This window comes from Choloepus didactylus, chromosome 6, assembly GCF_015220235.1.
Source record: "Choloepus didactylus isolate mChoDid1 chromosome 6, mChoDid1.pri, whole genome shotgun sequence".
Taxonomy (NCBI): Eukaryota; Metazoa; Chordata; class Mammalia; order Pilosa; family Megalonychidae; genus Choloepus; species Choloepus didactylus.
Window position 1 is genome coordinate 30119910 of NC_051312.1, and position 14230 is coordinate 30134139.

Here is a 14230-nt window from a genome sequence, read left to right on the forward strand (position 1 = left end):
CACCCAAATTATCACCCCTCCTACCCATCTCACCTATTTTTCATTTATTTTTTGTCCCCATTTTTCTACTCATCCATCCATACACTGGATAAAGGGAGTGTGATCCATAAGGCTTCAACAATCACACTGTCACCCCTTGTAAGCTACATTGTCATACAATTGTCTTCAAGAGTCAAGGCTACCGGGTTGTGGTTTGATAGTTTCAGGAATTTACTTCTAGCTATTCCAATACACTAACACCTAAAAAGGGTTACCTATATAGTGCATAAGAATGTTCACCACAGTGACCTCTTGACTCCATTTGAAATCTCTCAGCCACTGAATCTTTATTTTGTTTCATTTTGCATCCCCCTTTTGGTCAAGAAGATGCTCTCAGTTCACAATGCCTGGTCCAGATTCACTCCTGGGAGTCATATCCTTCATTGCCAGGGAGATTTACACTCCTGGGAGTCAGGTCCCATGTAAGGGGGAGGGCAGTGAGATCACCTGCCAAGGTGGCTTAGTTAGAGAAAGAGGGCCACATCTGAGCAACAAAGAGGCACTCAGGAGGAGACTGTTAGGCACACTCATAAGCAGGTTTAGCCCCTCCTTTGCAGTAACAACTTCATAGGGGCAAGCCCCAAGACAGAGGGCTCAGCATGTCAAGCCATCAGTCCCCAGTGTTTGTGAGAACATCAGCAACAATCCAGGTGAGGAAGTCCAACATCTCTGCATCCTTCCCCAGCTCCTCAGGAGCAGGCCTACAAATATATTTTTATTCTCTGCCCAAATTACCTTGGGAAGGTAATTCATTTGGAAAAAAAAAATTATTTGGGGGAAAATGGTTTTAAACAAAATTGAATGCGAAGTAATTTTAAGATTATTGGAGAACATGGATGAAAAAAATGAATGTGATCAGTAGCTTAGGTAGTGCCATGATCAACCAGAGATATACCCACACTAAAATTACAACCACACTAAGAAACATCATTTTAAGAGGAATGTAGGGTGAGTTTTCATTCACTTACAAATTGTTTCTTGTAGGCAAATACATGAACTTGTATCAACCTTCCAAACTAAACTGTGAGGGGAAAAAGTCAAAATTCCAAAGAAAAAAGATGAAAATATTCTCTGAAAGTTGTCTGACAATTAGACAGCATATAGTTATAGGTAGAACTTTGGAAAAGAAAACAAGGCAAACAAAATAAAGTAAAAGATTTATGCTTAAGGATGACCGATGAAGTTGGAATCAGACGAAAATAAGCAACAGTTGCATAATCCCCTGAAAGACTCATTTTATCCATCCATGTGAGAGTACATTTATTTAAGGCTCCTCTCTGCCAAATTCTGTGGACATGGATATAAAGAGGTTCAATGCTTTCCTGCCATGGGTTCACAGTCTAATGAGATAGGCCAACAATTGAAAATGGCAAGCAACCAAATGTGAAGGGTATGTTGGGGTATGAGATTGAACAAGTAGAAAGGGACAACATGATGGAGGGCTTTGTATATCAACTATTCAGTCAGGATAGGTGTGGTTATTTGAAGCTGTATATACCCCTGAAAAAAACATGTTTTTAAATTTAACACATTCTTGTAGGTGTGAACCTGTTATAAGAAAGACTTTTGGATAACATTACTTCAGATAAGGTGTGGCCCACCTCAATCAGGATGGGTGTTAGTCCTATTACAGGAGCCCCTTATAAGCAGAATAAAATTCAGACAGAGAGAAAATCACAGAAGGAGCAGCCAGAAGCTCAACATCAGTGGAATCCAGAAGAGACAGAAGAGAACAGGAGATGCTGCCATGTGCCTTGCTGTATGACAAGCTAAGGACCGAGGATCCCCAGCAGCCTGCCCCAGAATGCCACAGTCTTGGGGGAGAAAGCATCGCCTTGATGAAGCCTTGATTTGGACTTCCCCAGCCTCACACTAAGAGTGATTAATTTCCCATTGTTGAGGACATAATGTTGAGTGAAATAAATCAGATACAGGAGAGACTTTGTAGGTTACCACTAATGTGAACTTTGTGAAAAATGTAAAACAAGTGCCTTATATTGTGGAATATAGGGGACCTAGAGACAGACAGCAGCTAGTGCAGGGGGAATGATAATCAAATAAGAACAATAAGATATTGAAGGTAATCTTAATGATATGGGAATGCTCAGGAATGACTATGGTTTGTTAATTTTCTTGTGGTATGGTAGGAACTTAGTGGAAGCAACGAAGTTATTTCAGGACATTTGTTTTTCCTGTTCCTTTGCTGTGTTTGTAATTTTTTTTTTTTTTGATAAAGTTAATTTTTTAAAAATTTCCCATTGTTTAACCTCACCCATTTCATGGTATTTGCTTGAGAAGCCTAGGAAACTAAAACAACAGGTCACATAATGATGCAGTAAAAAGCAACCACAAATCTCAGTGACATTGATTTTCTTCATGCTTCATTGCCAAGAGAAATCAACAAGGAGATTCAGCTAATCATAGACTTGGTACCCAAGGCTGACGAAGGCTCCATCTCAAACACAGGTGAGAGAGAGATCATTGTAGTGCTCCCATGCTCTGTGGGCTAAAGTAAACTGTTAAGAAGAAACTGAAGTGGCATATAATCATTTGTATTTGCCTGGACAATAAATTGGGGAATGGATAGATTAGAAACAAATACAAGCATTCAAATGAGTTTTATTCTGAAACTGTTTGATGATGTCTCAGCTCCCATTGTGACAACAGGTATTCTTACTATTAATGGCTCAATTATTTCTTTCCCTACTGTGCCATATGTCCTCCATCATCATTGCTCATTTTGCCCAGAGATTCTTCACAGCATTTTTTACTTCTGCATTCCTCAGGGTATAAATCAGGGGGTTGAACATGGGTGTCAGAATACAATAAAACACAGCCACTATTTTGTCAATGGACAAAGTAGATGATGGCCGCATGTAAATAAATATACAGGGCACAAAGAACAAGGCAACAACGGTGAAGTGGGCCCCACAGGTGGAGAGGGCTTTGCGTCTCCCCTCTGCACTGTGGGACCTCAGGGTGCGCAGGATCACGATGTAGGAGGCAGCCAGCATGAGGAAGTTCAACAGGCAGATCACACCACTGTTGGCGACCACCAGCAGACCAATGACATAAGTGTTGGTGCAGGCAAGTTCCAGCAAAGGGTACAAGTCACAGACGAAGTGATTGATCATGTTGGGCCCACAGAAGGGCAACTGAAGGACGAGGAGGAGCTGAACCAATGAATGCAGGAAGCCCCCCAGCCAAGCCACCCCCACCAGCAGGGCACAGATATGCCTGGTCATGATGGTCGTGTAGTGCAGGGGCCTGCAGATGGCCACGTAGCGGTCATAGGCCATCACTGTCAGCAGGATGATCTCAGTTCCTCCCAATAAATGGGCAACAAAGAATTGAGCCAGGCAGCCTTCAAAGGATAAGACTCTCCCCTCATACGTGGAGTCAACAATGAGTTTAGGAGTCATACATGAGGAATAGCAAGTGTCAATAAAAGACAAACATGCCAGGAAAAAGTACATAGGGGAGCCCAAGGTGGGGCTAAACATAATGGTGCTCATGATAAGTACATTTCCCCCAACAGACACCAGGTAGACTATAGAAAAGAGCACAAATAAAACTCTTTGGACCTTGGGGTTTTGTGAAAGTCCCAGCATAAAAAATTCTGTGATGTTTCGTGGACTATTCATCAATCCTGAGCTGCAGCAAGGAGATGGATGAAAGTACATTTACCTAGAGTCGCAAGAAAATTTTGTTACTATCTGAAAAGACTCATTTCTCTGTATTTCCTTTATCAACAAAGATATATTGTTTTGGTAACTGAAGTCATAACATAGGATGTTGCATCCTGATTCTTTTTTTTACTTACAATTATATTGTAAGCATTTTCCATGTAGTTTGTAGGTTTTATAGTCATCATTTTTTATGTCTGCATCATGAACCATGGACTAAGAATACCATGATTTATTAATCTACTAAGAGCTATTGTTAAGCATTTAAGTTGCTGCCCAAATTTTGCCATCTCAAAAAAAAAAAAAATCTGCTTTTTCCTTGGGACACGACTATAAATCTGTAAACTAGAAGATTCTTATGAATACCTTAATATATATGGCCAAGTTCCTTCAAAAATAATAGTACTATGTTCAGACCGTATAGAGGACTAAGTGAGCATGGGGGTGGGGGGGAGTTGTTAAAGAGAGAAAGGGAAAGACAGACAGATCTGAAAGAAAGAGAGAAAATCCCCAAGGGCCAGAACAAAGAGGAAATGAAAAGTCAGGGTACAGAGTAAGACCTGAAGATATTGTAAAACAAGTATACCAGTGACATCAACTTAAACACATCTACCATACATTATACAATTACACTATTTCAACAGTGTGTTAAAGAGCCACTTTCTCTGTAATATGGCCAGAATGTCACATCATAACTTTGGTTAAATATGAGAAAAATGTACTTCACCTCCTGTGATGCTAATGTGCTTCTCTAGAAGATATTTAGTCACATACATCCAAACTGATACTCGGTCACCCCACACATGATACATAAAGCTAGAGACACAGAGTCAAACATGCCAGTCACCTCTTCCCCAGAAATGTGATCCTTTATAAACATCTGGACTCCCAACTCCCAAACCAGCTTCCTCCTTTAGCTCCATGGATTCTGCCCAAGCAGCGGATACCTTTCAAGGAATCCAAGGAGGGTTGTTTGTTCTGTGGGTAACATGGACTGAAGCGGCGAGAATTAAGCTTCTCTGGAAGGTTAATGAGGTAACAGTTGGAGAATAATTTATGTCATGTCATACATGTGCCTACTTCATGCCACTTTCAAGACATTTCAAGACATTGTGGAAAATCGATGTTCCTGTAATATAATTAACCCAAATCCTGAATCTCAAAGCAAGGACTCACTAATAATGCAAATCATTTTCTGGGTTTCTAATTAGTTATTTTGAAAAAAATTAAAAGTTAAATTTTAGGAGGTGCCGGAATGTAGCTGGTGACCCCGTAGCAGCGGCAGCGACTGGGGAGGGAGGCGAAGGCAGGGCAGGCAGTGGCCCCTTCCCCCGGGTCCGCCGCTGCCGCCCTGTAGTTGGCGCCCCCGCCGCGCGGAGAGGGAGGGTGGCGTGGGCGGAGGGAGAAGGCCCGGGAGCGCCGGCGCGGGTAACTGGGAGCTGCTGAGACTCGCCCAGGGCGCGCCGGGCCTGGTGCAGGAGCCCCGCCGCCCTCCCGCCTCCGGGGCCGCTCTCGCCCTCCCCGCCACACACTCACAGGCCGGGCCTTGACGGTAACGTATGCGAGGAAACGGCAGAGACTCGGTGATGGCTGTCACGACCTGAGGGCGGACTCGCAGCCTTACCAGGCACTTAAGTATGATAGAAAAGTCGCACCAGTGGTGGTGATCACCATCATGAAAAGATGTGAGACGCTGCAGATCCTTCACCACCAAATAAAATGTTGCGGAGATCTGGTAGTCCTGAAACAAATTCAGTGACAGCACAGGTCACAGAAAAGCCAAAAACGTGCAGACTCACAGAGTTAGAGAGAGGGATGAAAGGACCAGTTACTCTCTACAAGAAAGTTCACACAACCAGTGCTCTTCATAGTTCAAATTCAGTGTTCTAATCCAAACAATAATGGAAGCAAAACTTATGATACTGCAGATGACTGGACTGAGCATATTAGTGTACTAAGCATATTGTACTACTACAACTGTCGAACAGAAGTTTCACAACGGGGAAAACCAAAAGAGTAGCTTGAAAGAGCAGAGGCAAAAAGAAGCAAATAAGATGGCAGTTAATGGCTTCTCAAAAGATAAGGATTACAGAAGAGAAGTGATGCAAGCAACAACCACCAGTGGGTTTGCGGGTGGGAAATCTATATCAGGGAACAAATTGGTATCACATTCTTGTACAACTCCTTCCACTCTTCTACCTCCGGACTGAATACCACATCTGCATCTCTGACAGCGATGCTCCTGCAGTCCCCGTTTTGCCTCTCCCACAGTTACCAATACCTCCCTTACTACAGGACCCAAATCTTCTCAGACAGTTGCTTCCTGCTTTGCAAGCCATGCTGCCACTTAATAATTCTGATGTGAGATATATGCAAAATAAATTATGAGATATATGCAAAATAAATGAAGTTCTTACAGCAGCTGTGACACAAGCCTCACTCTAGTCTATAATTCATAAGTTTCTGACTGCTGGACCCCCTACTTGGAACATAACTTCTCTGATTTCACAAGCTGCTCAACTTTCTACACAAGCACAACCATCTAATCAGTCTCCAACGTCTTCAACATTGATATGTCATCCCAGAGATCTTATGTGTCTCCAAGAATAAGCACACCTCAAACTAACAGCCCCTGTCAAACCTTTGATGAGTACGCCTCCCATTTCATCACAGCCAAAGGTTAGTAGGCCAGTAGGTTAGCAAGAACCAGTTTCACAATCGGCTGCTCAGCAACCTGTAACTGCTGGCAAGCAGCAAGATCATGAACCTTCTCTCCTTGAAGTCTTCAGTGCTCAACCAAGAGAAGTCCATTGTCAGGTACAAATCATACTTCAAGTAGTAATGCATCAAATCAACAGCTGAGCCACAGAATTCATCTGCCCTACCTACATATTCATTAACACATACTTTAGCAGCACACTTCAGTGAAAATCTCATAAAACATTCAAGGATGGCCCACAGATCACACAAAGAAGCAGGTGTAACAATTGCATGGACTTTGGACCTTTAAGCTGGGCAAAGGAAATGACAAGGGGATGGGGTCTATAATAGTTAATTCAGAGGAAATCTTTTAGACTGATTTGTTGTAAATACGTTTTGTAGAGTAAGGCCATGGGAAGCAACTGTGTAAAAGAATTTAAACATCCAAAACTGGTCAGTGCTGAGGTGGCTAAATACCTAGCCTTTTTACATGTAAACCTGTCAGAAAAATTAGCTTTAAAAAAAAAAAAAATTGGAGGCTTAATCTATCATTCAGAAATCTTGCATTTTCAAAAATTTAGTGCAAGTGCCAGGTGATCTGTGTCTTAAGGATTTTGAACCATATGGGCAGTATACAAAATATCATGAAACAACTATTTCCACACTTGCCCCTGATCAAGAGCAGTGCTTCTCCATTTATTTTGCAGAGAAATGTTTTTCATTTCCTGTGTGTTCCATTTCCCTCTGAAATCCTCAACCTGATTTTACCCATTTTTATCTCCTTTCTTCGGGCACTGTTGCTATGACACTTTTCTATAACCTTTTCCTCCTGTATACAGTAGCTTAAACTTGCAGTGATTGAGCATAAGCCACTTGTTTGTATAAATTATTGAAATCCACTTGCCCCCTGTAAGAATGGACTTAAAAGTACTGCTGGGCCTGGGTGCTGAAAGTACACTGATTGCTTAAATATAAAGGAAAAACCCAATGAACATGCTTGTGGAAGAGGAAAGAGGAAACAAAGCTAGTCAGATGGGAATTGCATCTATTATAATAAACATGGTAAAAAAAAAAAGTTACGTAATAGATAATATTCCCAAAACGTTACATCTCCTAACTTTGTAACCAATAAAAATCAATTATTTTTCTCAAATTGAAAATAACTTTGAGTTTTTTGTAATAAAAATGATACATATATTTGTTAATTTCATTTATTAAAAATAACCAGTCACAGGAAAATAATTCCCCTAAGTGTTTTTACAGTTTCTTTTTAGAGTCACCCTTCCAACTCCTAGCTGCACTTCTCAACGCACATGGAGGCATCTTCTTAAGAATTGAACTCATCACCCCACCCTGCCTCAATCTCCCCCCCTTCTGTATTTACCCTCAGAGCATTCTTCCACCAACCACCAGAAACATGGGGGTCATCCTGGACTCTTCCCTGTACTGCTCCAGCTCATAGTTCCAAAATTAGTCACTGCATCTTTTCATATATTGATATTTAGTATTCATCCATCTATCCATTCATTCATTTATTCATTCCAAAAACGTTTTGAGCACCTCCCATGGCACAGTCCTAATTCTCAGCAGTAGCTTTAGAGCAATTAGCAAAACTGTTCCAACAGTGTCACACCTGGTCTCTCCCTGCCTCACGTCTCCCCAGATACCTGCTTCATTGTCCACACTGCAGCCACAGTGATATTTATGAAAATTCAATCATTCAGTCATGGTATTACCTGGCTCAAAATCCTCCAGAGGCTCCTCTTCAACTTCAAAACAAAATCTTAACATTTTAGCTTCATTATGAGTCCCCAGGACCTACTGACCTACCCACATTATCCTTCATCTCCTAACTTTGTCTACTACCATGTTTTTTTAGCTATACTAAACTATTCTAAATTCCCTGATTGAGTCATGCTCACTTTGTAGTGGTAGCCTTTTAAATGCAACCTTAAAACTATAAGCAAACTGTGAATTTGAGCTTTCAGTCTCACAGACGAGCAATATGTAAATGTAAAGTCTATACCCAGATATGAATAAGCTTTCATGTATCACCCCAGACTTGGAGGTATCATGCCCACATATGTAACAGAGGATGTAAATCCTACAGGAAGTATTAAGTAACGGAGATAGGGAACTAATGACGTTCTTCAGACCCCTGTTACCTGTTAGCCAAAATGATTAACTTTCTTTTTCTCCAATGTGCATAATTGCCAATTGAAAAATCAATACTGGAGGAGGAAGATTTGAGAAGTTTCTCCTGCTTTCGTGCCACTGGCATAAATAAACCTCTATTTTCCTCCTCAGCCCATTTGGTGTGTCTGTACATTTAAACCATAATGAGCAATGAACCCAGATTTGGGGGGTTGGGAGGCCCATAAACAATTCACACCTCATTGCCTTCTTTGTGCTATCCCTATCTTACACATCCTTTCCCCATTTCTCTATCAGCTTACTCTTACACATCCCTCAAAACAAGGAAAACTCCTTCAGCCTTCCTAGACTGAATATAAGGCTTTCTACTCTATTCCCATAGGGCCCAGATTTTATTGCCACCAGAACACTTTGCACACTGTACCACATATATGGTCTCCCTCCATCCCCCCATGCTACAATGGAAGTATCTTGAAAGCAAAAATTCTGTGTTTAATGTCTATATTTCCAGACCTAGAGGAGAGTCCAAAAAGTGTTTCTTAAATGACCAAGAACTAAAACCACAAAGTACAGGAAACTTACAATAACTAGATTGAAGGAGGCTAATAGCCTCTTAGTAAAACTCTTACTACATCCTAACACAGCAGGCAGATAGAAGCAACAGGATTCTTATAGGGCGTCTGGCCCATCCCCCTGCATCACCTGGTCCTCCTCCTCCTGCTTTGATTGATTCACATGTTCAATGCCAAAGGCAGTTCCTACAAAGAGGGAAAAAAATGCCATGGAAAATCTATGGATTCATAATCTTTTCTCTGACCTGGAAATCTCCCACAATCCTAAGTGTGGGTTCAGAAACCAAATAATGGATCTCATCCATTTAAGGACTGCCGAGAACCCCTTGGACCTTCCCTTCATGTTTTCTCTGCTAAAAAGCAGAGAAGTGATTGTCATGATAACCTTGTCCAAACTCCTTGGGTTTTAAAATGCTACCATTTTGACTGAGAGAGTGGCCTGCTCTGCATCACAGAAGCTAGGTTGTGAGGGAACAAATGCTGATTTATGTCTTCTGAACCCCCAGCTTGTTCCCCTCCCCTACACCACACTGTCTCCTCTCAGAACCCAGAGTACTCAGACCATGGAGAACTAAAGGAACAGAAGGGAAGGGAAATTGGCTAGCTCTGGTTTTGACCAAGGTTGTGCATCAGCAAATCCTCTAAGGGAACGAGGGGATAAAGTAATTATAAAGATAACCCATGGTGATGAGAGAGAATTTAGAAAATATTTAAAAGAGAAGGAGGGGGAAAAAGTACTCCTAATTTTGCCATCCAGAAAGAAACACTACTAGTGCATTCTATTACATTCTTTATTCTATATGTAAATTTTTGTTCACTTATTTTTATTTTTGAAATATTCCATATATTTAATATATTATTATGATTAATAATATAATTTTAAGCATTTCCCAATATCATTATAAACTCTTTAAAAGCATTGTTTTTCATGATAGAACATCATGCTGTGGAGAAGTCACATCTAACAATGAGCCATTGTTTCTAAAACCACAAAGAACCTTATTATGCATCAAGGTATTTCTGGATCCCTAGGATAATTTCTCTGTTGTGTGTATTGCACAAAATAATGTGGGATATTGTAAAATCTTTGATATGTATTGACAATTTACAATGCTATAGCCAAAATGCAGTACATTACTTACTTTTTCCACTCTAGCCAGTAATAAACACCTTTATGTTTTGTTCAAATTTTTGCTAAATTTCATCTCACTCTTGTGTTATTTCACATTTGTTTGACCATTACTGATATTGAACAACTTCCTATGTTTTTTTTAACCATAGTCAACCAGTGTATTCTCTTTTGGAAATTTTCTCTAAATGCTATTTAGAGTGAACTGAGAAGTAACATACAGCATGATCAATGTTTCTCAGTTTGGTCCTGTCTAATAGCTGCCAAGTCTCCTTCTGGGATTTCTTGCCAATGCAGCTGTCAGAACTTGTATAGAAAATTTTATGTCCATTTAATTGGTCTATTTGAATTTAGTCAAGATTCAATTATGTATCATATCATTTCATCACCACAATGAGTCTGAAAAGTAGGTTTTATTTCCCCCCTCTTATAGATGATAAAATTAAATATCAGTGAAATTTGTTCTTACACCTACTGTCCCAAAGCTAGTAATGTTGAAAACAGAACTTGACCATGTCTATACCTGACATCAAACCCATGGACCCTTCATTGCACCACTCTACTAGACTAGGCAAACTGCCTGAGAATTCCAGAATTCTTTCTTCCCTAGGCAGCACAATTTGCTGATATTAGTGCCTGACTGGGAGTCAGTCCAGGTTCTAGACCTGAGTCTGCCATAAGGTAACTGTGAGAATTTGGAAATGCACTTCACCTCTCTGAGCCACGGTATTCTCACCTGTAAAGTGAGGAAAGGTAGAAGTGAAGCAGGTGTTGTCAGCTATAACTGACAAAGTCAGTTAATCTAAGAGACTCTTTCCTTGTGTTTGTGAGCCCCTGCTCTCATTTTACAACCTCAGCCCTCTCAGACACCTGGGTTTGAATCCCAGCCTCAACACTTATTAATTGGTGTGACCTTGAGCAGATTTGTAACCTTTTTATGCCTAGGTTTCCTTTTCTTTGTTATTATCTAAGGGGACAAAATTTGTTTTCACTTTTTCTCCACAGAAATGACACTCAGGGAAGGAAACAACATCCCTGGTCCAGATTACTCTACATGAGGTCGAGGCCACCAACCCACTGATCTTGGCTTTCGTGTTTCTGAAGTTATTTCTCTCAGCAATTGGAAGACTGGAAGCAAGAACCTAAACATTCTACATGCACCTTGGAAGGTGGGAAACAGAAATCATGAGGGGATATTGCATTCAGGTTATGAGTGAACCAAATAAAGTCAAAATGCAGCCACAGCTGCCTGGTAGGTGTGAAGGTACACCCACAATAACTCTGCCCCAAATATCTTTCCCTGATAGCTAAGCAGAAAATGACACAGCTACAGCCTTAGCAATGGGAGAATGCATCTTCCATGTCCAAGTTTCTTTCAGACCTGTCAATCTACAGCACAGGAAAAAAGCTAACAGATTGGGACTTTTGCATCTAGGGCTCCAAACAGATGTATAGCCATCTCCTGATAGTGTTTCAGTATTTTGGTCATGGGGGTGTGGGAAATCCACCAACTCTGGAAAACTGCAACCTCTTATGCTATTTGGGGTTTCAAGGGACCTTTGCCAGAATCAGTAAGGCCTCACTCATCCCATCAAGGTTTAATATTGAAGATTATTCTGTGGTTGGCAGAAGAAATTTCAGACTTACAGATGAAAAGCCTCATTAAAAGGATTGCAGAGAGGCATTACCTGAAAACAAGAACTGTAGGGGGTGGGGGACAGGAGAAAAAAAGAAATTTTCGGAGAGCACAAGAACAAACAGGCACTAATGTTTAATTCATACCAGAATCTCTGCTATACCCTTCACAAACATTATTTTATTCAATCTCCACAAATATCTTTAAAAGGTGGGTGTCACCTTTACACTGAAGATGTTGCATCAAATACAAGATAATTAGACTGCGCAAGCTTACCTCTCTCAGTCAGTTAAGTTGCCCATGCTGGATTTTAAACTAAAGCTGTCTGAATTCACATCAAGAGTTTGAAAAGGACTGACCCTGAGGCACTAAATGATAGTTGTGGTCAACTAGGAAAAACAAATAGATTCTACTACAAGGGAAGGTTACTCATTCTAGGTAAATAGGATACATAGAAACCAAAATGTCAGTCAATCGGAAAAACCCTAGGTGAGTCCTAGGACCCAAAGAAGGATTACATTGTTATTAGGGAATCCAATCAGTCCACCAAAGGGCATCCTGTCCTCTCTTAAGGACTTGGGTAGAGAAGCACCAGGGCTCACCCTCCATTCCCCATGTGGAAAGGGCTGAGGCTTAGGGTCACAAACAAAAACCAAAAACAAAGAAAAACTCTGGCATTCTAGAACAGAAATGAATAGTCCAATGGCTATTTTTATTTTAAAAAGAAAGAAAATATTATAGTGTCATCCCAGCAAAGGAAGAGTTGAGTGTGTTCCACAACCCTTGAGAATAGTCTTCACAACCCTGATCAATTTCTGATCAGCCTTCTTAATGAGGGAGTCCCCACATCATAAGTGGGTAAGTAAATAACACTTCCTAGAAAAACATCAGATCAGATTAAAAGTAGAGTGGAGGAAAGGTATAAGAAAGTCCTATCACAATTCCAAATGAGTGGGGACTCACTACACTACATTGGGATATTCAGGCTCTGGGCCCAATAGCATGTCCCTAACACTGAAATGTCCATCAATCTGTGGAAGTCCCAGCTCCTCCATCAGCCCATTTGAGCCCCAGTTTCTTCATTTATAAAATAGGGATGACATTAATACTTAGTCTACCTGCCTCTGGAGGGTAGATGGGTAGATTAAATGAGAAGAAATTTGAACAGGCAATGGACACTAAAAAGTTCTAGAAAAAAAAAAGTGAGCTGCTATTTGTTATTATTAATATGCCTTTTTTACCCTCAATTCAAACCTTGATACCAAGTATAAGGATTTTGGAAATAATCAAAATTCAGCAAAAATAAAAATGAACTTAGGTTATTTCATTGTCTTTTTACATAGGAAACAATAGAAAAATTGAATTTAATGGAAAAGTTATCAAAAAATGAAGGAAAACTTACCTGTGCAGCCAACTCAAAAGCCTTGAATAATGAACAATTTTATACTCTTCACTGGAGATTTTTTCTAGACAAAGTCTAAATGATTGAACAATTATGAAACATCAATTGAAAATCTGAATTCTGCCAAGAGGGGCAGTTCCAAGGTGCCACATGTTGCAACCACCAAAACACTAAACTCACCTGCACCTGGTCTGAACCCCGCTCCCCACTTTGCTGGCCGTCTGCTGTCAGAGCAAGGAGGAGAGGGAGGGGGAGAGACAGCTGCTTGGGTCCCTTGATGATCCAAACTCTAACACCCTGACGTCAGGCCTCTTGACTGGTACAGCTAAATATATAACCCAACCAGATTGGGGAGCCCATAATCCCATTTTCCTTCTTGCCCTAAAAACTGGAGGAAATTAAGAGTGCCTTCCCTGAGTGTCTCAGGCTGGAGAATCAGCTCCTGGAGGGTAATGACCAACTCCTTCCTCCCAGCCAACAATCCAGAAGAAGCTGGCTCTGGACCACTAATTTAAACATCATAGTCCTGGGAGACCCTGTCTCAGAGGCCAACAAGTCTGCTGAGTGTGGCCCAGGGCCAAGGTTTGGCAATATGGAGATGTGGACAAAGTCTTCCCAAGTGCTGAAACTAAGGGACTGGGTTTTCCAGCCTTCTAGCATCACAGTTTACCACTACTATTCAAATACAACAGCTAACTCCCCATCTTAGGTAACTGCAGGAAATCACTCCCTTCCAGGTTTCTGCTCCAGGTTTTTCCCTTTGGGCAAATTATTTTATCTTCATCCTTCTGTGCTGCCAGTTTCCTCATCTATAAAATGGAACTAAAAACAATGCCTACCTCTTATGGCCATTATGAGGATAAACTGAGATATTATATGCAAAATGCTTGCAACAATGCCTAGTACATAATA

The 14230-nt window shown here is 40.8% G+C and overlaps 1 protein-coding gene and 1 pseudogene across 1 annotated transcript; one reads left to right on the top strand and one right to left on the bottom strand.

The window, feature by feature from the left end:
* Positions 1 to 2774: 2774 nt before the first annotated feature.
* Positions 2775 to 3683, bottom strand: LOC119536473 (olfactory receptor 140). The gene has a single exon (XM_037839280.1). It carries the CDS (start codon positions 3681 to 3683, stop codon positions 2775 to 2777), a length of 909 nt encoding a protein of 302 aa, XP_037695208.1.
* Positions 3684 to 5779: 2096 nt separating this feature from the next.
* Positions 5780 to 6709, top strand: LOC119536861 (annotated as a pseudogene).
* Positions 6710 to 14230: the final 7521 nt, after the last annotated feature.

Coding starts and splice junctions, on each gene's coding strand:
- LOC119536473 (XM_037839280.1), bottom strand. CDS start 3,683: ATGAATAGTCCACGAAACATCACAGAATTTTTTATGCTGGGACTTTCA.